Source organism: Apteryx mantelli, unplaced genomic scaffold, assembly GCF_036417845.1.
Source record: "Apteryx mantelli isolate bAptMan1 unplaced genomic scaffold, bAptMan1.hap1 HAP1_SCAFFOLD_182, whole genome shotgun sequence".
NCBI classification, from domain to species: domain Eukaryota; kingdom Metazoa; phylum Chordata; class Aves; order Apterygiformes; family Apterygidae; genus Apteryx; species Apteryx mantelli.
The window spans coordinates 61,015-82,139 of record NW_027118535.1 but is presented as its reverse complement, the minus strand read 5'-3'; the positions used below and the strand labels follow the sequence as shown (position 1 = coordinate 82,139).

Genomic DNA, 21,125 nt, shown 5'->3' with positions numbered 1-21,125 from the left:
TTGGGCCATTCCAGGGCCATTTTGGGGCAGTTTGGGTGGTTCCGGGGCTGTTTTGGGGTCATTCCATGCTGTTTTGGGCAGTTTGGGCGGTTCCAGGGCCATTTTGGGGTCGTTCCATGTGGTTCTGGGTTGGTTTGGGCAGTTCTGGGGCCGTTTTGGGGTCGTTCCGGGCCGTTTTGGGGCAGTTTGGGCAGTTCCGGGTCGGTTTGGGCAGTTCCGGGGCCTTTTTGGGGTCGTTCCATGCCGTTTTGGGGCGGTTTGGGCAGTTCCGGGTCGGTTTGGGCAGTTCCGGGGCCGTTTTGGGGCGGTTTGGGCGGTTCCGGGGCCATTTTGGGGTCGTTCCATGCGGTTTTGGGGCAGTTTGGGCAGTTCCAGGCGGGTTCCGGCCGCTCAGGCCAGCAGCCGGCTGTACTCGGCCAACGCCGACGACTTCTTCACCCCGTCCCAGATGCGGGCGGCGTAGTGGAACCTGCCCAGTACGGCCCAGTATGGCCCAGTGTCCCCAGTACAGCCCTATGTCCCCCCCCCAGCACCCCCCAGTGTCCCCCAGTCCGTCCCAGTACCTCCCAGAGCCCCCCACCTGGCCCCAGAGCCCCCCAGTTGGTCCCAGTAACCCCCCAGTCCCTGTCCCAGTCCCTCCCAGTCCCTCCCAGTCAGCCCCAGTTCCACCCCAGTAAGCTCCCAAGCAGCCCAGAGCCCCCCCAGTCCGTCCCAGTCACCCCCCCAGTGCCTCCTCATCCCTCCCAGTTCCCTCCAGTGCCCCCCCGGTGCCTCCCAGTCCCCCCAATCCCCTTCCCAGTGCTTCCCTGTCCCTCCCAGTGCCCCCAGCCCCCGTCCCAGTCCATCCCAGTCCCCCCCAGTCCCCCTCCCAGTAACTCCCAGTGCCCCCCAGTGCCCCCCAGTGCCTCGCAGTCCCCCTCCCAGTGCCCCCCAGCGCCCCCCGCACGCACCAGTTCCTCTCGGTGAGCAGCGTGTGCGAGAGCTGGGCCCGGGCGGCCGCCAGCACCCGCCCGCGGAGCCGAGCCAGGAGGGTCCCGAAGGCGCCGTGGCCCCGGTAGGGGGGGAGCAGGGGGAAGAGCGGCCCCCCCCCGGGAGCTGCCCCCCCCCCCGTCAGCCGCGCCCGGACGCCGGGGCCCCTTCCCAGACGCCTGGGTCCCTCCCGGACGCCTGGGTCCCCCCGGACACCTGGGCCCCTTCCCGGACACCTGGGTCCCTCCCGGACGCCTGGGCCCTTCCCGGACGCCTGGGCCCTTCCCGGACACCTGGGTCCCTCCCGGACGCCTGGGTCCCTCCTGGACACCTGGGCCCCTCCCGGACGCCTGGGCCCCCCCCTGCCCCGCCCAGCTCCCCCCCCCCCCCCCCGTTCCCGGACGCCTGGGCCCTTCCCGGACGCCTGGGCCCTTCCCGGACGCCTGGGCCCTTCCCGGACACCTGGGTCCCTCCCGGACGCCTGGGTCCCTCCTGGACACCTGGGCCCCTCCCGGACGCCTGGGCCCCCCCCTGCCCCGCCCAGCTCCCCCCCCCCCCCCGTTCCCGGACGCCTGGGCCCTTCCCGGACACCTGGGTCCCTCCCGGACGCCTGGGTCCCCCCCGCCCCCCTCAGCTCCACCCCCCCCGGACGCCTGGGCCCCCCCCTGCCCTGCCCAGCTCCCCCCCCCCCCGTTCCCGGACGCCTGGGCCCTCACCGGCGCGGGGGGGGGGCGTCCTCGCCCTCGGCCTCCAGCAGCGGCAGCAGGAACAGGTTCACTTCGGCCTCCAGGAAGTCGGCGGGGAGCCCCGGGAAGAGGCCGCAGTCGAGCATGGAGAGCGCCCCTGTGTCCGGGGGGGCCCAGGCGTCCGGGAGGGGCCCAGGCGTCCGGGGAACGAACCCCCACCCAGGGACCCAGGTGTCTGTGAGGGGCCCAGGCGTCCGGGGGTGGGGGAAGGGCCCAGGCGTCCGGGGGTGGAGGGCAGGGAAGGGGCCCAGGTGTCCGGGGGGGGGGGGCAGGGAAGGGGCCCAGGCGTCCGGGGGGGGGGGGCAGGGAAGGGGCCCAGGCGTCCGGGGGGGGGGGGGCAGGGAAGGGGCCCAGGCGTCCGGGGAGAGGCAGGGAAGGGGCCCAGGCGTCCGGGGGGGGGCAGGGAAGGGGCCCAGGCGTCCGGGGAGAGGCAGGGAAGGGGCCCAGGCGTCCGGGGGGGGGCAGGGAAGGGGCCCAGGCGTCCGGGGGGGGAGGCAGGGAAGGGGCCCAGGCGTCCGGGGGGGGGCAGGGAAGGGGCCCAGGCGTCCGGGGAGAGGCAGGGAAGGGGCCCAGGCGTCCGGGGGGGGGGCAGGGAAGGGGCCCAGGCGTCCGGGGGGGGGGCAGGGAAGGGGCCCAGGCGTCCGGGGGGGGCAGGGAAGGGGCCCAGGCGTCCGGGGGAGGGCAGGGAAGGGGCCCAGGCGTCCGGGGGGGGGGCAGGGAAGGGGCCCAGGCGTCCGGGCGCCGCCCACCCTTGTACTTGAGGTGCGAATGCGCCATGAGCCGGTCGAGCACCAGGTGCATCTGCCGCAGGCGCCGGGGGCAAAAGGCTTCGGCTCGAGCCTTGTTCTGCAGGAAAACTGCCCCCGGGGGGGGGGGGGAGAGGCTGGTTGGGGGGGGCCGGGGGGGAGAGGGGGGTCGGGGTGTCCGTGGGGCAGCCGTGGGGGGATTGAGGAGGCCGTGGGGGGACTATAGGGTGTCAGAAGAGCCGTGGGGCAGCCATGGGGCGACCGGGGTAGCTGTGGGGGGATCGAGAAGGCCGTGGGGGGATGGGGGTGTCCGTGGGGCAGCCATGGGGCAGCCTTGAGGGGATCGAGGAGGCTGTGGGGCAGCCGTGGGGGGACCGTGGCAGCTGTGGGGGGGATTGAGGAGGCCATGGGGTGACCAGAGTGTCTGTGGGGCGGCCATGGGGCAGCTATGGGGGGACTGGGGTGTCTGTGGGGCGGCCATGGGGCAGCCGTGGGGGGATCTGGAGGCTGTGGGGCAGCCAGTCTGTCCGTGGGGCAGCCATGGGGGGACCAGGGTGTCCGTGGGGCGGCCGTGGGGCGGCCGTGGGGTGACCGGGGTAGCTGTGGGGGGATCGAGGAGGCCGTGGGGGGACCGGGGTGTCCGTGGGGCGGCCGTGGGGCAGCTGTGAGGTGGCTGGGGTGTCTGTGGGGCGGCTGTGGGGTGACCATGGGGGGGTCAGGGCGGCCATGGGGCAGCCGTGGGGCGGCCGTGGGGCTCACCCAGGTGGGGGTAGTACTCGGCGGCCTCGTCGGGGCCGGCGGCGCCGCTGGGCTCGTGGCTGGGCGACGGAGTCGACGGCTTCACCATCTCGGCCGTCTGCAGGAACCTGCGCGGGGCCACAGGCGGCGGCGCGGTGTTGGCGGCGGGGGGCGACAGCCGGCGGAACAGCCGCGGCAGCGACGGGACAACCGGGGGGGTGACAACCCGGGACAACGGTATCAGTAAGAGAACAACCGGCGGGAGGGTTGTGGGAACGGGGACAACCACCGGGGGCAACCGTGTCAACAACGGGAGGGGACAACAGCCGGGACAACAGCGTCAGCGGGGGGACAACAGCTGGCAGTGACGATGGTGTCAGCAACAGGCAGACGACAACCGGGACAACAGCACCGGCAATGGGGACAAGCGCAGGGACAACCGCGTTAGGGGTCGGGGAGCACCAGGGGCCGTGGGGCAGGAATGGAGCCCGTGGGGGGGCCGTGGGGTGACCCTGGGGCTGTGGGGCTGGGCCAGGCCCGTGGGGTGAGTGCGGGGGGCCGTGGGGCGGAGCCGTGGGGCGGAGCCGTGGGGCGGCACCTGTAGAGGCTGAGGTCGGTGAACCAGTCCTGCACCACCAGCACCACGTGGCAGACGGTGAAGAGAAAGGCGGCGATCTGCAGCGACTGCACGCGTGGGGGGGGGCAGGGTCAGGCCGCACACGCGTGTGGGGCCGGGACACCCCCCCCGGCACCCCATAACCCCCCCCTGCATCGCCACCTAGGTGTGGGGCAGGTTGCAACCCAAACCCCTTATTACTATGCTATTACTATGTTATTACTATGCTATTACAATGCTATTACTGCATTATCAGTATGTTATCACTGCGTTATTACTATGTTATTATCACTTATTACCATGTTATTACAACGCTATTACCTCTTCATTATTTCTACCTTGTCTTTGCATAGCCGCAGTCCAAACTTGGCTCCGCTACTGCTATTACAGTATAATTACCACGCTATTGCACCGCTATTACCATGTTATTATCATATTATTACCCCATTGCTAGCTCTAATTCCATTTATTATCTTAGCATGATGGAGATTAAGCTCTTTATCTATATTCTTGTGTAATTACTATGTTATTACCGTGCTGTTATCATGTTATTACATCATTCTTACCTCTATTTCCATCTATTATGGGGATATGATGCAGAATAAGTACTGTACCTCTATTACTATGTAATTACTATACTATTACTTTATCATTATCATGTTATTACCCCATTGTTATTCCTATTTCCATTTATTACGTAAGCAAGATGCAGGCTAAGTACCATATTTCTATTACTATGTAATTACTATGTTATTATCATGTTATTATATTCTTGCCCATAATTATATATTTATTGTTGCTTTGTCTATGCAGCATCTCTTACTACGTAATTACTATGTTATTGCCCCACTATTACCATGTTGTCGCTTTGCTATTACCACGTGGTTACCTTGCTATTACCATGCTATTACGCTGCTATTACAATGTAATTACATTGTTATTACCATGTAATTACCACATTATTAGCCCATCGTTACCATGTAATTACCACGTTATTAGCCCATCGTTGCCACGTCATCAGCGCGTTATTACCCCGCTGTTACCGCGTTATTACGGCGCTATTACGCTGCCGTCCGGCCCCCCCCCCCCGTTACCTGCATCTCCACGTAGGTGTGGGGCAGGCTGTACTCGGGCGGCAGCTTGCGGTCGTTGTTGATGAGGTGGTCGAGGATGGAGGGGCTGAGGATGGGCTGGGGGGGGGCAGGAGGGAGGGGGTTAGCGAGGGGGCGGGGCTGGCTGGCGAGGGGGCGGGGGTCAGCGGGCGGGGGGGGCGGTACCTGGGTGTCGAGGAAGACCACCCGCTCCTGGGTGATGAAGAAGTCGATGCCGCAGGTCTGGTTCCCGCCGCGCTCCTTCATCTCGGGGCTCTGCGGCCGGAAGACGAAGGCCCTGGGGGGCGGAGCGGGGCGGAGGGGGTGGTGCTGGCACCGCCGGCTGCCCCACGGCGACCCCCCCAGACCCCCCCTGACCTCCAACTGCCCCATAGGAACCCCCAACTGCCCCATAGAGACCCCCGACTGCCCCATAGAGACCCCCGACTGCCCCACAGGAACCTCCCAGACCCCCGACTGCCCCATAGGGACCCCCGACTGCCCCATGGGGACCCCCCAGACCCACAGCTGCCCCATAGAGACCCCCAACTGCCCCATAGAGACCCCGACTGCCCCACAGAGACCCCTGACTGCCCCATAGGGACCCCCCAGACCCCCAACTGCCCCATAGAGAGCCCCGACTGCCCCATGGGGACCCCCCCAGCTGCCCCACGGGGACCCCCCGACCCCCAATTGCCCCATAGAGACACCCCCAGACCCCCAACTACCCCGTAGAGACCCCTGACTGCCCCATAAGGACCCCCAGACCCCCAAGTGCCCCATAGGAACCTCCCAGCTGCCTGCAGTTGCCCCATAGAGACCCCCCCTGACCCCCAGCTGCCCCATGGGGACCACCTAGACCCCAAACTGCCCCACAGAGAAGCCCAAGTGCCCCATAGGGACCCCCCTGACCCCCAGCTGCCCCATAGGAACCTCCCAGCTGCCTCCAGCTGCCCCATAGAGACCCCCCAGACCCCCAACCGCCCCCCCAGCTGCCCCTTGTCACACCCCAGCTGCCCTATAGCCACCGAAGCCCCCACTGTGTCACCCAAACGCCGCTCTGAGCCCCCACCCAGGCCCCCCAGCGCCCCCTGCAAGCCCCGCCCCCTGCAAGCCCCGCCCCCGCCACAAGCCCCGCCCCCACCGCTGGTCCTCCTCTGGCTGGTTGGCCGCCAGCAGTGACATCAGCGTGGATTTGCCGGTGCCCTGGAGCCCCAGGACGCCCACGACGAGCACGTCCGTCTGGTCCAGCAGGAACTGCGGGAAGGGCCCAGGTGTCCAGGAGGGGCCCAGGCATCCGGGTGGGAGGTGGTGGGAGGGGACGGGAGGGGCCCAGGAGTCCGGGAGGGACCCAGGTGTCCGGGAAGGGGCCCAGGCGTCCGGGAGGGACCCAGGTGTCCGGGAGGGACCCAGGCGTCCGGGAGGGGCCCAGGCGTCCGGGGAGGGCCCAGGTGTCCGGGAGGGACCCAGGCGTCCGGGAAGGTCCCAGGCGTCCGGGGAGGGCCCAGGTGTCTGGGAGGGGCCCAGGTGTCCGGGAGGGTCCCAGGCGTCCGGGAAGGGTCCCAGGCGTCCGGGAAGGGCCCAGGCGTCCGGGAAGGGCCCAGGCATCCAGGAGGGGCCCAGGTGTCCGGGTGGGAGGGGGTGGGAGGGGACGGGAGGGGCCCAGGCGTCCGGGTGGGAGGGGGTGGGAGGGGATGGGAGGGGCCCAGGAGTCCGGGGGGGGGGGCCCAGGCGTCCGGGCAGGAGGGGGCAGGAGGGGACGGGAGGGGCCCAGGCGTCCGGGTGGGAGGGGGCGGGAGGGGATGGGAGGGGCCCAGGCGTCCGGGAAGGGCCCAGGTGTCCGGGAGGGGCCCAGGCGTCCGGGCAGGAGGGGGCAGGAGGGGATGGGAGGGACCCAGATATCCGGGAGGGGGACCAGGTGTCCGGGAGGGGCCCAGGTGTCCGGGCGGGACCCAGGTGTCTGGAGGGGCCCAGGCGTCCGGGGAGGGAGGGACCAAGGTGTTTGGGAGGGGCCCAGGCGTCCGGGCGCACCTCGATGGCGCTGTCGCACCAGTTCATCTGCTCGTCCACCAGTTTGATGCTGGTTTTCATCTTCTCGGGCGCCGCCAGCCGCGCTTGGCCGGCCACCGCTGCGGGGGAGGGGAGGGGGCCCAGGCGTCCGGGAGGGGCCCAGGCGTCCGGGAGGGGCCCAGGCGTCCGGGAAGGGCCCAGGCATCCGGGAGGGGCCCAGGCGTCCGGGGGGGCCCAGGCGTCCGGGAGGGACCCAGGCATCCAGGAAGGGCCCAGGCGTCCGGGAGGGGCCCAGGCGTCCGGGGCCTCCAACACCCCCCCGAGGGACCCAGGCGTCCGGGCACAAGCCCTACCCAGAGCCCCTGCCCTGTGGCTCTGCCCCCAGCCCCATAGCCCCTCCCCCAGCCCCTGGCTCCTCCCCCAGCCTGTAGCCCCACCCCTGGCCCCATAAACTCCTCCCCCAGGCCAACGGCCCCTCCCCCAGCTCTGAGGCCACACCCCCAGCCGATAGCCCCACCCCTATTGCTATAGCCACGCCCCACCCCGTAGCCCCGCCCCCATCCCCACAGCCACGCCCCCAGCCTGTAGCTCACCTGCAGCCCCATGGCCCCGCCCCCAAGCCCATAGCCCCACCCCCTGCAGCCCCACCTCCTCTGTCAGCCCTGCCCCCTCACAGACCCCACCCACCAGACCAATCCCCACTCCAAGCCCCGCCCCCCGTTAGGCCCCGCCCCCCCAGGCCCCCCCCCCCCGGCCACTCACGGTCCAGGGTGCCGGGGGGGGCGGGCAGCCCCCGGTTGTGGAGCTGGTAGACGGGCTGGGTGGGGCGGGGCTCCGCCCGGGGCGGGGCCAGCGCCGGCCCCTCCCCCCCGGCCCCGCCCCGCCCTTCCTCCCGCGCCTTCATCAGCACGATGGGAGGGGCCGGACCCGCCGCAGGGGGAGGAGGCCCCGCCCCCGGCCCCGCCCCCGCCTTGGCCTGTAAAACGGGGGGGGGGTCGTGTCAGGGGCCCAGGCGTCCGGGGAGGGGGGAGGGGCAAGAGCGCTGCCCCTCCCCCCTTCCCCCCCCCCCCCGAGGGGCCCAGGCGTCCGGGCTCACCCGCTCCGCCGGCGGCTTGGCCAGGATGATTGGCGTCTTCTGCATGACTCCGCCTCCCGGTTCCTCCCCCGCCTCCTGGTTTGGGGTGGGCGGGGTCAGCAGCAGGCCACGCCCCCCTCCTCAGCCCAACCCGCCCCCTCGTTTGGCCCCACCCCCACCTGCATCGCAGCCCCTCCCTTCTAGCCCCACCCCTCAGTGTAGCCCCACCCCTGACACACCCCTTTTCCCACCCCATAGCCCCGCCCCCTCCTCTAGCCCCGCCCCCAACCCTGACACCCCCCGCAACATCCCAGCCCTGTTGCCAATAGCCCCGCCCCCAACCCGAAGCCCCGCCCCCTGCTCTAACCCCACCCCTCCTAGTCCCTGCACTCCCCTATAGCCCCGCCCACCCCATAAGCCCCGCCCCCACACACTGGCCCAACCCCTGCCTCACCCTGGCCCCGCCCCCCACATGCTCAGCCCCGGCAGTAGCCCCGCCCCCCTCCCGCATGGAGCCCCGCCCCCAATACCTCCCTCCATGCCTGGCACCGGGTGTAGCCCCGCCCCCTCCCTGTGCAGCCCCGCCCCCTCCCACCACATGGCTCCACCCCCCCAAACCCAGCACCAGCTGCAGCTCCAGCCCCCTCCCACTGCACATAGCCCCGCCCCCCGCCACGCATAGCCCCGCCCACCCGGCGCTCGCGGTCCCAGGGTGCAGCAGCAGCGGCAGCAGCAGCGGCATCACGGGGCGGAGCCGGCGGCGGGGGCGGGGCCGCGGTGGGGGCGGCAGTGGGCGGGGCCACGGCGGTGGGCGGGGTCGTGGCAGCGGCGGTGGGCGGGGCCGGGGGCGGGTCCTTGTCCCGCGGCCACCGGCGCCGCCCGGAGCCCGGCTGGCTCTGCCCCGAGTCCGACATCCCGCGGGGGGGGGGCGGGGCTACGCCGACGTATAGGAACCTATAGGGCACCTATGGGGTCACATGCAGGCATATAGCAACCTATAGGGAGCTGATATGGGGCAAACAGCAACCTATAGGGCACCTATGGGGCCGTATACGGACATACAGTGACCTACAGGGGACCTATGGGGCCACACGTGGACATATAACGATCTATAAGGAGCTTATACGGGACATACCGGAGTCTATAGGGGATCTACAGGGCTGTACACAGGTGTATACTGACCTATAGGGAGCCTATATGGGACATACAGCAGCCTATAGGGGACCTATGGGGCCGCACGCGGACATATAGCAATCTATAGGGAGTTTGTGCAGGACACACAGTGATTTATAGGGAGCTTATATGGGACATGCAACGATCTATAGCAAACCTATACGGGTGTAAGTGGATATACAGTGACCTATAGGGAACTTAAAGAGGATTTGCAATGAGCTATAGGGAACCTAAAGGGGCCTACGCAGATGTATAGTGACATATAAAGCAGCTATAGGGGTTGTATATAGACGTATAGTGACCTACAGCTGATATATTGGTGGCTATAGGGATGCAGCTGGACATACAAAAGACATAAAGGATCCTATGGGAACATATGGGGACATACAGTGACCCACAGGTGACATAAAGGGATTTATAGCGCCCATAAGGCACCGGTAGCGAATGCACAAGGCCCTAGAGGGGTCCGTAAGGCCCTATAGGGCCCCGCAGGGCACATATGGGGCTCCATAGGGACCAGGGAGCTCCCTCCGTGCCCCATATAAGGCCACAGAGACCTGTATACAGAATTTATAGGGTTCTGCAAACCTATGTGGGGCTGCATGGGGTCATATATGAAGTTATATCGGGTCTATAAGGTTGTGCGGGGATGCACAAGGTTCTATAGGGCCCGCTGAGGTTCTATAGGGTCGTAAAGGGCTCTGGGAGATTGCAGGAGGCCACGGGGGGGGCTATAGGGGCCACGAGAGGAGCTATAGGGGCCTGGGAGGGTCTATAGAGGGCTGGGAGAGTCCACAGGGGTCACGAGAGAGTCTATAGGAGCCATGGGGGGGGCTATAGGGGCCCGGGAGGGGCTATAGGGGCCACGAGAGGGGCTATAGGGGCCCGGGAGGGGCTATAGGGGCCACGAGAGGGGCTATAGGGGCCCGGGAGGGTCTATAGGAGCCACGAGAGGGGCTATAGGGGCCTGGGAGGGTCCATAGGGGCCACGAGAGGGGCTATAGGGGCCACGGGGGGGGCTATAGGGGCCACGAGAGGGGCTATAGGGGCCACGGGGGGGGCTATAGGGGTGGCAGGGGGGGGCTATAGGGCCCGGGGGGGGGCTACGGGGGCCGCGGAGGGACACGCGGCGTCGCGGACGGGGCGGAACCTGCGGCGCCGCGGACGGGGCGGAACCTGCGGCGCGAAGCGGCGTCGCCCCGGTAACGGCGGAGGGATGCGAGCGGCGGCGGCGGCGGCAGCGGCGGCGGCGCGGCGCGGGTTGGACCTCGGCGGCCACCGTCGGGCGGCGGCGCGCGCGCGCATGCGCGGCAGGGCGGGGCGGGAAGCCGCGCGCGCGCGCGCGCGCTCGGGGGGGAGGGAGGGGGGAGGGCGGGGCCTGCCAGGCGGCGCACGCGCGGAGGGGCGGGGCGCCCCGGCCGCGCGGGGGGGGGGAGGGGGAGGTTTTTAGTGGGGGGGGGCCTTAAAGGGGCAACGCCCCCTGCCCGGGAGGGGCAGCGGCGCCGAGCGGGTAGCGCAGGCGGGGACGGGGGAGGGGGAAGCCGGACGCCTGGGTCCCTTTTGGGGGGGGGGGGGGAAGAGGGAGGTTCCCGGACGCCTGGTCCCTTCGGTCCGGCGTCTCCGCCCCCCCGGACGGGGTGGCTGCAGGCCTGGGCCCGGGAGCGGTGAGCAGCGGCGCCCGGACGCCTGGGCCCCTCCCGGGGGTGTGTGTGGGGGGGGTCCCGGACGCCTGGGCCCCTCGTGGGGGGGGTCCCGGACGCCTGGGCCCATTTTGGGGGGGTCTCGGACGCCTGGGCCCCTCGTGGGGGGGGTCCCGGACGCCTGGGCCCATTTTGGGGGTGGGTCCTGGACACCTGGGTCCCTTGTGGGGGGGTCTCGGACTCCTGGGCCCATTCTGTGGGGGGGGGGTTGTCCCGGACGCCTGGGCCCCTCGTGGAGGAGGTTCCCGGACGCCTGGGCCCCTTCTGTGTGTGTGGGGGGGGTGTCCCGGACGCCTGGGCCCCTCGTGGAGGAGGTTCCCGGACTCCTGGGCCCATTTTGGGGGGGGGGTCTTGGATGCTTGGGTCCCTCGTGGGGGGGGGGGGTCCCGGACGCCTGGGCCCCTGCTGACCGCCCTCCCCCCCCCGCAGGCCGCCATGGAGTTGGGCGCCGCCATGGAGCTGGGGGCCGAGATCGAGGTGCTGGAAGGGGCCCCCGAGGGGCTGCCCGTCACCCTGGTAGGGCCGGGGGGGGTCTGGGGGGGGCCCTGGGGGGGGCCCTGGGGGGGCTCAAAGGACTCCTGGGGGGTTGGGGGGGGTCCCAGGGGGGGCTGGAAGAGTCCTGGGGGGGGATCTAGGGGGTCCCTGAGGGTCTTGGGGGGGTCCTGGAAGGGCTGCGGGGGTCCCTATGGGTCTGGGGGGGGCCCTGGGGGTCTCAGTGGGGGGCTGGGGGGGTCCCTGGGGGGGGCTCAAAGGACTTCTGGGGGGTTGGAGGGGTCCTGGGGGGTGGGGGGGGCCCTTGGGGGGGGTCCCCAGGGGTTTTGGGGGTCCCTGAGGGTCTAAGGGGTCCCTGGGGGGGACTTGGAGGGTCTGGGGGGGGCTCAGTAGGGTCCTGGGGGGCTGGGGGGGGTCCCGGGGGGGCTGGAAGAGTCCTGGGGGGGGTCTAGGGGGTCCCTATGGGTCTGGGGGGGGCCCTGGGGGTCTCAGTGGGGTCCTGGGGGGCTGGGGGGGGGTCCTGGGGGGGTCTCAGGGGGGCTGGGGGGTCCCTGGGGGGGGTTAGGGGTCCCGATCCCCCCCCAAAAATCCCCCCCCCCCCCCCCAGGAGAACGCCCGGAACTGCCTCTGCCTCGAGGGGCTGCCGGAGTCGAGCAGCGACGACGACGGCGACGACGACGATGATGATGGAGAGGAAGAACCGCGGCCCCAGGGGGGGGGCGGCAGGGGGGGCAGGAGGGGGAGGGGCAGCAGGGGGGACCCGGCCCCTCCCCCGCCGCCGCCGCCCCCCCCCCCCCGCGCCCCCGCCGCCCCCCCCCCGCCCCCCCCCCGCGGCCCCGCTGCCTCCTCTGCGGCAAACGCTTCGCCCGCCCGGCACGCCTGGCCCGGCACGCCGCCTGGCACGCCCGCCGCCCTCCGGAAGCGCCCGGCATCCGCCTCGGAGCCGGCGTCCGCATCGGCGTCGGAGCCGGCCCGGAAAACCCCGGCGCTCGACCTGCCCCCGCGGCCGGCGCCGAAGTTTCCGGTTATCCATCGGCAACCATGGAAGTTTCCGGTTATCCATTGACAACCACGGAAGTTTCCGGTTATCCATCCGCTGCCGCGGAAGTTTCCAGTTATCCATCGGCAACCATGGAAATTTCTGGTTATCCATCGGCAACCATGGAAATTTCTGGTTATCCATCGACAACCATGGAAGTTTCCGGCTACCCGCGCGTGCCGGACGTTCCCGGCTATTCCCAGCTGAGCGCCGCGGACCTCAGCGCCTATCCGCACACCGTGGAAGTTTCCGGCTACTCCCCGCCAGCACCGCCGGACACCGGGGAGCTTTCGCCTTACGCGGAGACGGAAATTTCCGCGGCGGAGGTGGAAGTGTCCGGGTCAGAGGTGGAAGTTTCCGCGTCGGAAGCGGAAGTTTCCGGGGTGGCGGGAGTTTCCGGCTGGGGCGGGGGGCCGCCGGCGCCGGTGCTGCTGCGCGTGGTGGCGCTGGCCGAGCACGTGCTGGAGCTGGAGCTGGCGCCGGCCGGGGGGGCCGGGGGGGGGGGCGACGCCGGGGCCCTACGTGCTGCTGGAGCTGGCGCCCGACGGGGGGGCCGGGACCGGGCCCCCCCCCGCCCCGCCCCCGCCCCGGCCCCCCGCCTCATTAAAGCGCTAACGAGCCGCTGCCGCCGCTTCCACCGGCTGCTTTGGGGGGGGGGTTGTTGGGGGGGGCGGCGCGTTTTGGGGGGGGAAAAAAAGGAGACGCCGAGAAGGGGGAAACGGTGTTTAATGGGGGTGTGCGGGGGGGGGGGGGGAAATGCCCCAAAAGCCCTTGAATTGCCCCCAAAATCCCCGGAGACCCCCCCAAATCACCCCTAAATCACCCCAAATATTGCCTGGGACCACCCAAAGCCCCCCCAAATCCCCCCTGGGACCCCCAAGCCCTTTCAACTGCCCCCCTGAGCCCCCCCCCGGAACCCCCAAATACCCCCCCCTTGGCTGCCCTGAGTGTTTTCTGTGACCCCCCCCCACCCCAAATACCCCCCCCGAGCCCCCAAATTCCTCCTGGGATTCCCCCCCCCCTTGACCTGCCCCAAATTCCCCGGGAATTGCCCCAAATTCCTCCCCAAGTGCCCCCCCCAAAACCCTCTGAATTGCCTTAAAAACGCCCCGAGACCCCCAAATCCCCCGTGAATCGCCCCAAATCCCTCTTGAGCCCCCAAATCCCCCCCTGAGCCCCCAAATCCCCCCCCTGAGCCCCCCAAATCCCCCCCCCAAACTGCCCCAAATCCCCCCCCCGAGCCCCAACCGGGCACAGGCTATTAGGAGCATTACGGTAGCCCCTAAGGAGCCCCCAGGCGGGCCCCGGCGGCTGACACAGGGCGTTACGGTAACGGGGGGCAGCGCCTCCCCCCCTCCCCGGGGGCCCAGGCGTCCGGGCGGTGGCGTCGTCCGGGGGGCCCAGGCGTCCGGGGGGCCCCGCCGTCCCCCGGGGACGTGGGCGTCAAGGGGTCGTCCCAAAAGGGCCCAGGCGTCCGGGCGTCGTCCCCGAGGGGCCCAGGCGTCCGGGGGGCCCCCAGCAGTTCCCGCAGCTGCTCCAGGCTCCGCTCCAGGCGCTCGAGGCGACTCTGGGTGTCCCGCTGCCCCTCGGCCACCTCGGCCAGCGCTGCCGCCACCTGTGTGCCGGGAGGGGCCCAGGCGTCCGGGAGGGGCCCAGGCGTCCGGGAGACCTCTGCCACCCCCCCCCACACACACCAGGGGCCCAGGCGTCCGGGCTCACCTTGGACGGCCTCAGAGCAGCTTCCGCCTCCTCCTGGATCTTCCGGTGCCGGATTCGGGCAGCCCGAAACCTGGGGGGGGGGGAGGAGGGGGCAGAGATGGGGGTGGGGCTGCGATGGGCCCAGGCGTCCGGGAAGGGCCCAGGCGTCCGGGAGGGGCCCCGGCGTCCGGCACACTCACGCCTCCAGCGCCAGCAGCAGCCGTCGCTCCCGCCGCCAGCGTCCGGGTTGGGTCGGCGGCGCCCGGCGAAGCCTCCAGGCGCCTTGGAGAACCGCGGCCGCCCGCGCCCGCACCTGGGGCCCAGGCGTCCGGCACCGCCCCCCCAGGCCCCGCCCCCAGGCCCCGCCCCCAGGCCCCGCCCCCTCAGCCTCACCCTGCCCGGCCCTGCCCTGCCCTGCCTGGCCTGGCCCCGCCCCACCAGGCCCCTCCCAGACGCCTGGGCCCCTTCCCGGACGCCTGGGCCCCTCCCGGACGCCTGGGCCCCTCCCGGACGCCTGGGTCCCCCCGGACGCCTGGGCCCCTCCCGGACGCCTGGGCCCTTCCCGGACGCCTGGGTCCCCCTGGACAACTGGGTCCCTCCCGGACGCCTGGGCCCTTCCCGGACGCCTGGGTCCCCCCGGACGCCTGGGCCCCTCCCGGACGCCTGGGCCCTTCCCGGACGCCTGGGCCCTTCCCGGACACCTGGGTCCCCCTGGACAACTGGGTCCCTCCCGGACGCCTGGGCCCTTCCCGGACGCCTGGGCCCCCCCGGACGCCTGGGCCCCTCCCGGACGCCTGGGCCCCCCCGGACGCCTGGGCCCCACCTCGCGGGAGCTCCGCGCGCTCTGCAGGACGTCGTAGAGCAGCCGCTCGGCTCGGCTGAACTGCAGCTTCTCCGTCACCACCGCGACCAGCAGCGCCGTGCAGCACACGCCCTGCGCACGCAACACGCCATGGACACGCGTGTACACGACACACGCCCTGCGCACGCAACACGCCATGGGCACGTGTGTACACGGCACACACGCCCTGCGCACGCAACACGCCATGGACACGCGTGTACACGGCACACACGCCCTGCGCACGCAACACACCATGGACACGCGTGTACACGGCACGCACACGCCCTGCGCACGCCACCGACACACAACACGCCCTGGGCACGCGTGTACACGACACACGCCCTGCGCATGCAACATGCCATGGACACGTGTGTACACGACACGCACACGCCCTGCACACGCAACACGCCATGGACATGGGTGCACATGACACACGCCCTGTGCATGCAATGGACATGGGACACGCCATGGACACACATGTATGTGACACACGTCCTGCACCCACAACACGCTATGGATGCCCAATACGCCATGGACACGTGTATTGATGGCGCACACGTCCTGTATATGCAACACGCTATTGACATGCAACACGGCGTGGACACGTGTGCGTATGCGGTATGCACGCTCTGTGCATGCAACATGCTGTGACGTGGGGGGGACGCGGGGATGCGGGGGGGACACGGGGGGGACCCGGTGCGCACACGCACACGCGTGACGAGGCGTGACGGCGCGTGACTCACCAGGCCGCCCACGGCGAGGCAGACGAGGCGGCCGCCGGCGGTGACGGGCACGAGGTCGCCGTAGCCCACGGTGAGGAAGGTGACGGGCACCAGCCACAGGGCCCCCGGCAGCGCCCCGGCCCCCGCGCCCGCCGCGCCCCTGCACACGCAGCGACACGCGTGTCGGCGCCCACGGGAGCCGCACGCGCACGGGAGCCGCACACGCAGCGACACGCGTGTCAGCGCCCACGGGAGCCGCACGCACACGGGAGCCGCACACGCAGCAACACGCGGGTCAGCGCCCACGGGAGCCGCACGCGCACGGGAGCCGCACACGCAGCGACACGCGTGTCAGCGCGCACGGGAGCCGCACGCGCACGGGAGCCGCACACGCAGCGACACGCGTGTCAGCGCGCACGGGAGCCGCACGCGCACGGGAGCCACACACGCAGCAACACGCGTGTCAGCGCCCACGGGAGCCGCACGCGCACGGGAGCCGCACACGCATGTGGCCGCACACGGCAGCGTCCCCCCGGGGCTCCCAGTTCCTCCCAGTTTGCCCATTTCCCCCCAGTTCCCTTTCCCAGTGCTCCCCAGTCCATCCCAGTCCCCCCACCTGCCTGTCCCAGTCCCCCCCAGTCCCCATCCCAGTCCCTCCCAGTCCATCCCAGTCCATCCCAGTCCCTCCCAGTCCCCCCCAGCTCCCCATCCCAGTCCCCCCAGTCCCCCCAGCTCCCCATCCCAGTCCCTCCCAGTCCATCCCAGTCCCCATCCCAGTGCTCACCAGTCCCCCCAGTGCCTCCCAGTCCCTCCCAGTGCCCTCCCAGTCCCTCCCAGTCCCTCCCAGTCCCCCCCAGCCCCCTGTCGCAGTCCCCCCAGTCCCTCCCAGTCCCTCCCAGTCCCCATCCCAATCCCTCCCAGTCCCTCCCAGTCCCCCCCAGCTCCCCATCCCAGTCCCTCCCAGTCCCTCCCAGTCCCTCCCAGTCCCCCCCAGTCCCTCCCAGTCCCTCCCAGTCCCCATCCCAATCCCTCCCAGTCCCTCCCAGTCCCCCCAGTCCCCATCCCAGTCCCCTTCCCAGTCCCCCCCCAGCCCCCCCTCACCTCTCGCACACCAGCAGCACCCAGGCTCCCAGCGCCCACCCGGCCGCCGCCGCCGCCAGCACCAGCGCGGCCGGTCGCTGCCTGAGCCGGGCCCGCAGCGCGAAGGCGGCTCCGAGCGGCACCCGGCCGAGGGCGCCCAGGCTGCGGGCGGCCCCTGCCCCGAGCCCGGCCCCGAGCGCCGCCGCCGCCCCGGCGCCCAGCACGGCCCGCGGCGCCAGCCACAGCCGCCACAGCATGGCGAGCGCCAGCGCCCGGCGCCAGGACCCGGCGGGAGCCTCCTCCGCCGACCCCGCCTCCGAGGGGGCGGGGCAAGGTTCGCTCGAGGGGAGGGGCCAGCGCGGCGGCGGGTGCAGCGCGCACAGCGCCAGCTCCAGCGCCACCGCCGCCGCCCGCCGCGGTCCTAGCGCCGCCCGCCAGTGACGCGCCCCCGCGTCCCACGCCGACACCTGAGGGCGGGGAGAGAGGGGGGCGGGGTTAGGGGAAGGGGGCGGGGCGCTGGGACCCGGAGGGAGCCGGGAGGGGAGGGATGAGCCGAGAGGCGCTAGGAGCCGGGAGGGGAGCTGGGATCCTGGGGGGAACCGGGAGGGGAGGGATGAGCCGGGAGGCGCTAGGACCCGGGGGGAGCCGGGAGGGGAGCTGGGACCCAGGGGCGGCCGCCGTCCCTGAGGGGGGCGAGGAAGGGGGCGGGGTCAGGGCAGGGCTCGCTCGAGGGGAGGGGCCAGCGCGGCGGCGGGTGCAGCGCGCACAGCGCCAGCTCCAGCGCCACCGCCGCCGCCCGCCGCGGTCCTAGCGCCGCCCGCCAGTGACGCGCCCCCGCGTCCCACGCCGACACCTGAGGGCGGGGAGAGAGGGGGGCGGGGTTAGGGAAGGGGGCGGGGCGCTGGGACCCGGGGGGAGCCGGGAGGGGAGGGGGGAGCCGGGGAGAGCCGGGAGGGGGGCGCAGGGACCCGGGGGGAGCCGGGAAGGGAGAGGGGAGCCGGGACCCGGGGGGAGCCGGGAGGGAATGGGGGGAGCCGGGAGGGGGGCGCTAGGACCCGGGGGGAGCCGGGAGGGAATGGGGGGAGCCGGGAGGGGGGCGCTAGGACCCGGGGGGAGCCGGGAAGGGAGAGGGGAGCTGGGGAGCGCTAGGACCCGGGGGGAGCCGGGAGGGTAGGGATGAGCCGGGAGGCGCTAGGACCCGGGGGGAGCCGGGAGGGGAGGGGAGAGCCAGGAGCGGGGCGCTGGGACCCAGGGGCGGCCGCCGTCCCTGAGGGGGGCGAGGAAGGGGGCGGGGTCAGGGCAGGGCTCGCTCGAGGGGAGGGGCCAGCGCGGCGGCGGGTGCAGCGCGCACAGCGCCAGCTCCAGCGCCACCGCCGCCGCCCGCCGCGGTCCTAGCGCCGCCCGCCAGTGACGCGCCCCCGCGTCCCACGCCGACACCTGAGGGCGGGGAGAGAGGGGGGCGGGGTTAGGGGAAGGGGGCGGGGCGCTGGGACCCGGGGGGAGCCGGGAGGGGGGCGCTAGGACCCGGAGGGAGCCGGGAAGGGAAAGCGGCGCTAGGACCCGGGGGGAGCCGGGAGGGGAGCTGGGAGTGGGGCGCTGGGACTCGGGGGGAGCCGGGAGGGGAGGGAGGAGGCGGGGTTAGGGGAGGCTCCTGTCTCAGGGACCCGGGGGGAGCCGGGAGGGGAGCTGGGAGTGGGGCGCTGGGACCCGGGGGGAGCCGGGAGGGAATGGGGGGAGCCAGGAGGGGAGGGAGGAGGCGGGGTTAGGGGAGGAGCGGGGCTCTGGGACCCGGGGGGAGCCGGGAAGGGAGAGGGGAGCTGGGGAGCGCTGGGACCCAGGGGGAGCCGGGAGGCAATGGGGGGAGCCAGGAGGGGGGCGCTGGGACCCGGGGGGAGCCGGGAAGGGAGCTGGGGAGCGCTGGGACCCGGGGGGAGCCGGGAGGGGAGGGGGTCGCAGGGACCCTGGGGGAGCCGGGAGGGAATGGGATGAGCCGGGAGGCGCTAGGACCCGGGGGGAGCCAGGAGCGGGGCGCTGGGACCCAGGGGCCGCCGCCGTCCCTGAGAGGGGCGGGGAAGGGGGCGGGGTCAGGGCAGGGCTCGCTCGAGGGGAGGGGCCAGCGCGGCGGCGGGTGCAGCGCGCCGCCCGCCGCGGTCCTAGCGCCGCCTGCCAGTGACGCGCCCCCGCGTTCCACGCCGACACCTGAGGGCGGGGAGAGAGGGGGCGGGGTCAGGGAAGGGGGCGGGGCTATGGGACCCGGGGGAGGAGCCGGGGAGGGGGACGGGGCACAGTGCACACTGGGGGGGCCCAGGCGTCCGGGAGGGGCCCAGGCGTTCCCCCACCCCCCCCGTGTGTGTGTAAGGGGGGGGGGGTGTCTCTCCCGGACGCCTGGGCCCACCTGGATCACCAGCGCGTGGTAGAGCAGCAGGAAGAAGAGGAGGGCGACGGTGGAGCTCGACATGAGCAGCTCCAGCGCGAAGATGCAGCCGCGCCACTGCGGGGCGAGAGCCCGGACGCCTGGGTCCCCTGCTGCGCGCTGGGAGTCCGCGGGGCCCAGGCGTCCGGAGGGGGGCCCAGGCGTCCGAGGGGCCCAGGCATCCGGGGGGACCCAGTCCCAGTGGGATCCAGGCATCCCCCCACCCAGGGGCCCAGGCGTCCGGGATAACGACCCCCACCTGCCCCTCGTTACAGCTCAGCAGGGGGCCCAGGTGTCCGGGTCCTCCCTGCCCCCCCCCCCATGCTGCCCCTATGCTCCTGGTGGGGGGGGGGGGGGGGGAGGCGGAGGCCCCAGCACCCCTCCCCCGGCCAGGAAGGGGCCCAGGCGTCCGGGCCTCCTGGGTCAATATTTACCCTGGCATCGAGCTGGGGCCTTTCCTGCCCCTCCCGTCCCCTCGGGGTGTGTGTGTGTGTGTGTGGGGGGGGGTGTCCTGGCCCAGGGGCCCAGGCATCCGGGAGTTCCCCCCACCCAGGGGGCCCAGGCGTCCGGGGGCTCCCCCCACCCAGGGGGCCCAGGCGTCCGGGACCCCCCACCCAGGGGCCCAGGCGTCCGGGCGGTACCTGGCAGGGCCCCAGGGCCCCCAGCTCCGTGTGGGCCACCATGGCCCCCAGCCCCACGGCGGCGGCTCCCAGCGCCCTGCGCGACGCCCGGGCCGCGGCCGCCAGCAGCGCCTGCCGCCGGCCCAGGCCCCCCAGGGCCTCGCGGGGGCCCCGCGCCAGTGCCACGGCTCCCGCGCGGCTTCCGCACGCCTCCAACACGGCTCCCGCGCGCCTCCAACACGGCTCCTGCACACGGATCCCAAACACAGGTCCTGAACACGGGTCCTGCACGTGGGTCATGCACACAGATTCCAAACACGGATCCCGAACGCGGATCCTGAACACGGGTCCTGCACACGGATCCCGAACACGGATCCTGCACGTGGATCATGCACACGGATCCCAAACATGGATCCCGAACACGGGTCCTGCACGTGGGTCGTGCACACACCTGTGTCACGGCTCCAACACGGCTCCCAAACACGGGCCGTGCACACGCCTCGGGCACGGCTTCCACATGCCTCCGACACGGGTCCCGAACACGGATCCTGCACACGGATCCTGCACACGGATCCTGCACACGGATCCTGCACACACCTGTGTCGCGCCTCCAACACGGCTCCCGCACACGGGTCCCTGCACACGGCTTGGACACGGCTCCCGCACACGGATCCTGCACACGGGTCGTGCACACGCCTGTGTCACGTCTCTCCAACACGGCTCAATCACGGCTCCCGCACACGCCTGGGACACGGCTGCCACACGCCTCCGGGGACACGTGGGCCGGTGGCCGGTGCCAGGAGCCGCCCAGTGAGTCACTGGGACCAGCCAAACTGGGGACACTGGGACCGGCCCCCCCCCCCCCCCCGGCACCTAACGGGGAACCGTGACTCACCGGGCCGGGCCGGGCCGGACGCCTGGGCCCCTTTTCCCTCCCCGGACGCCTGGGCCCCTTTTCCTGGTCCCGGATGCCTGGGCCCCTTTTCCCTCCCCAGACACCTGGGCCCTTTTCCTGGTCCCGGACGCCTGGGCCCCTTTTCCCTCTCGGATGCCTGGGCCCCTTTTCCTGGTCCCAGACACCTGGGCCCTTTTCCCTCCCGGACACCTGGGCCCTTTTCCTGGTCCCGGACGCCTGGGCCCCTTTTCCTGGTCCCGGACGCCTGGGCCCCTTTTCCCTCCCGGACACCTGGGCCCTTTTCCTGGTCCCGGACGCCTGGGCCCCTTTTCCCTCCCTGGACACCTGGGCCCTTTTCCTGGTCCCGGACGCCTGGGCCCCTTTTCCCTCTCGGATGCCTGGGCCCCTTTTCCTGGTCCCGGACGCCTGGGCCCCTTTTCCCTCCCGGACACCTGGGCCCT

At 71.6% G+C, this 21,125-nt stretch overlaps 3 protein-coding genes and 1 long non-coding RNA gene across 6 annotated transcripts; 1 reads left to right on the top strand and 3 right to left on the bottom strand.

Moving 5' to 3' along the window:
- Nucleotides 1-6: 6 nt before the first annotated feature.
- LOC136995921 (nonsense-mediated mRNA decay factor SMG9-like) lies at nt 7-8,714 on the bottom strand. Its single transcript, XM_067316917.1, has 13 exons — nt 8,684-8,714; nt 8,013-8,087; nt 7,679-7,892; nt 6,938-7,035; nt 6,051-6,163; nt 5,093-5,204; nt 4,910-5,005; nt 3,798-3,883; nt 3,221-3,327; nt 2,465-2,572; nt 1,686-1,812; nt 951-1,095; nt 7-469 (listed from the first exon to the last, which is right to left on the bottom strand). Exons 2-13 carry the CDS (start codon nt 8,055-8,057, stop codon nt 59-61), a joined length of 1,662 nt encoding a protein of 553 aa, XP_067173018.1. The 5' UTR covers nt 8,058-8,087; nt 8,684-8,714; the 3' UTR covers nt 7-58.
- A 1,911-nt stretch (nt 8,715-10,625) lies between these two features.
- On the top strand, nt 10,626-12,083 carry LOC136995934 (uncharacterized). Of its 3 annotated transcripts, none has more exons than XR_010887435.1 (3): nt 10,626-10,674; nt 11,294-11,380; nt 11,964-12,083. It is a non-coding gene; the product is annotated as an uncharacterized lncRNA (long non-coding RNA). The 3 variants fall into 3 exon arrangements; XR_010887433.1 differs by lacking the exon at nt 10,626-10,674 and adding an exon at nt 10,744-10,828; XR_010887434.1 differs by lacking the exon at nt 10,626-10,674 and adding an exon at nt 10,751-10,867.
- Nucleotides 12,084-13,631: 1,548 nt separating this feature from the next.
- LOC136995922 (intermediate conductance calcium-activated potassium channel protein 4-like) lies at nt 13,632-17,008 on the bottom strand. The gene is made up of 6 exons (XM_067316918.1): nt 16,758-17,008; nt 15,678-15,816; nt 14,917-15,027; nt 14,294-14,406; nt 14,115-14,184; nt 13,632-14,010 (listed from the first exon to the last, which is right to left on the bottom strand). Exons 1-6 carry the CDS (start codon nt 16,991-16,993, stop codon nt 13,720-13,722), a joined length of 960 nt encoding a protein of 319 aa, XP_067173019.1. The 5' UTR covers nt 16,994-17,008; the 3' UTR covers nt 13,632-13,719.
- Nucleotides 17,009-17,927: 919 nt separating this feature from the next.
- LOC136995929 (intermediate conductance calcium-activated potassium channel protein 4-like) lies at nt 17,928-20,112 on the bottom strand. The gene is made up of 3 exons (XM_067316925.1): nt 19,791-20,112; nt 19,132-19,227; nt 17,928-18,173 (listed from the first exon to the last, which is right to left on the bottom strand). The coding sequence occupies exons 1-3, from the start codon at nt 20,067-20,069 to the stop codon at nt 17,928-17,930; spliced, it is 621 nt and encodes a 206-aa protein (XP_067173026.1). The 5' UTR covers nt 20,070-20,112.
- Between the last annotated feature and the right edge of the window lie 1,013 nt (nt 20,113-21,125).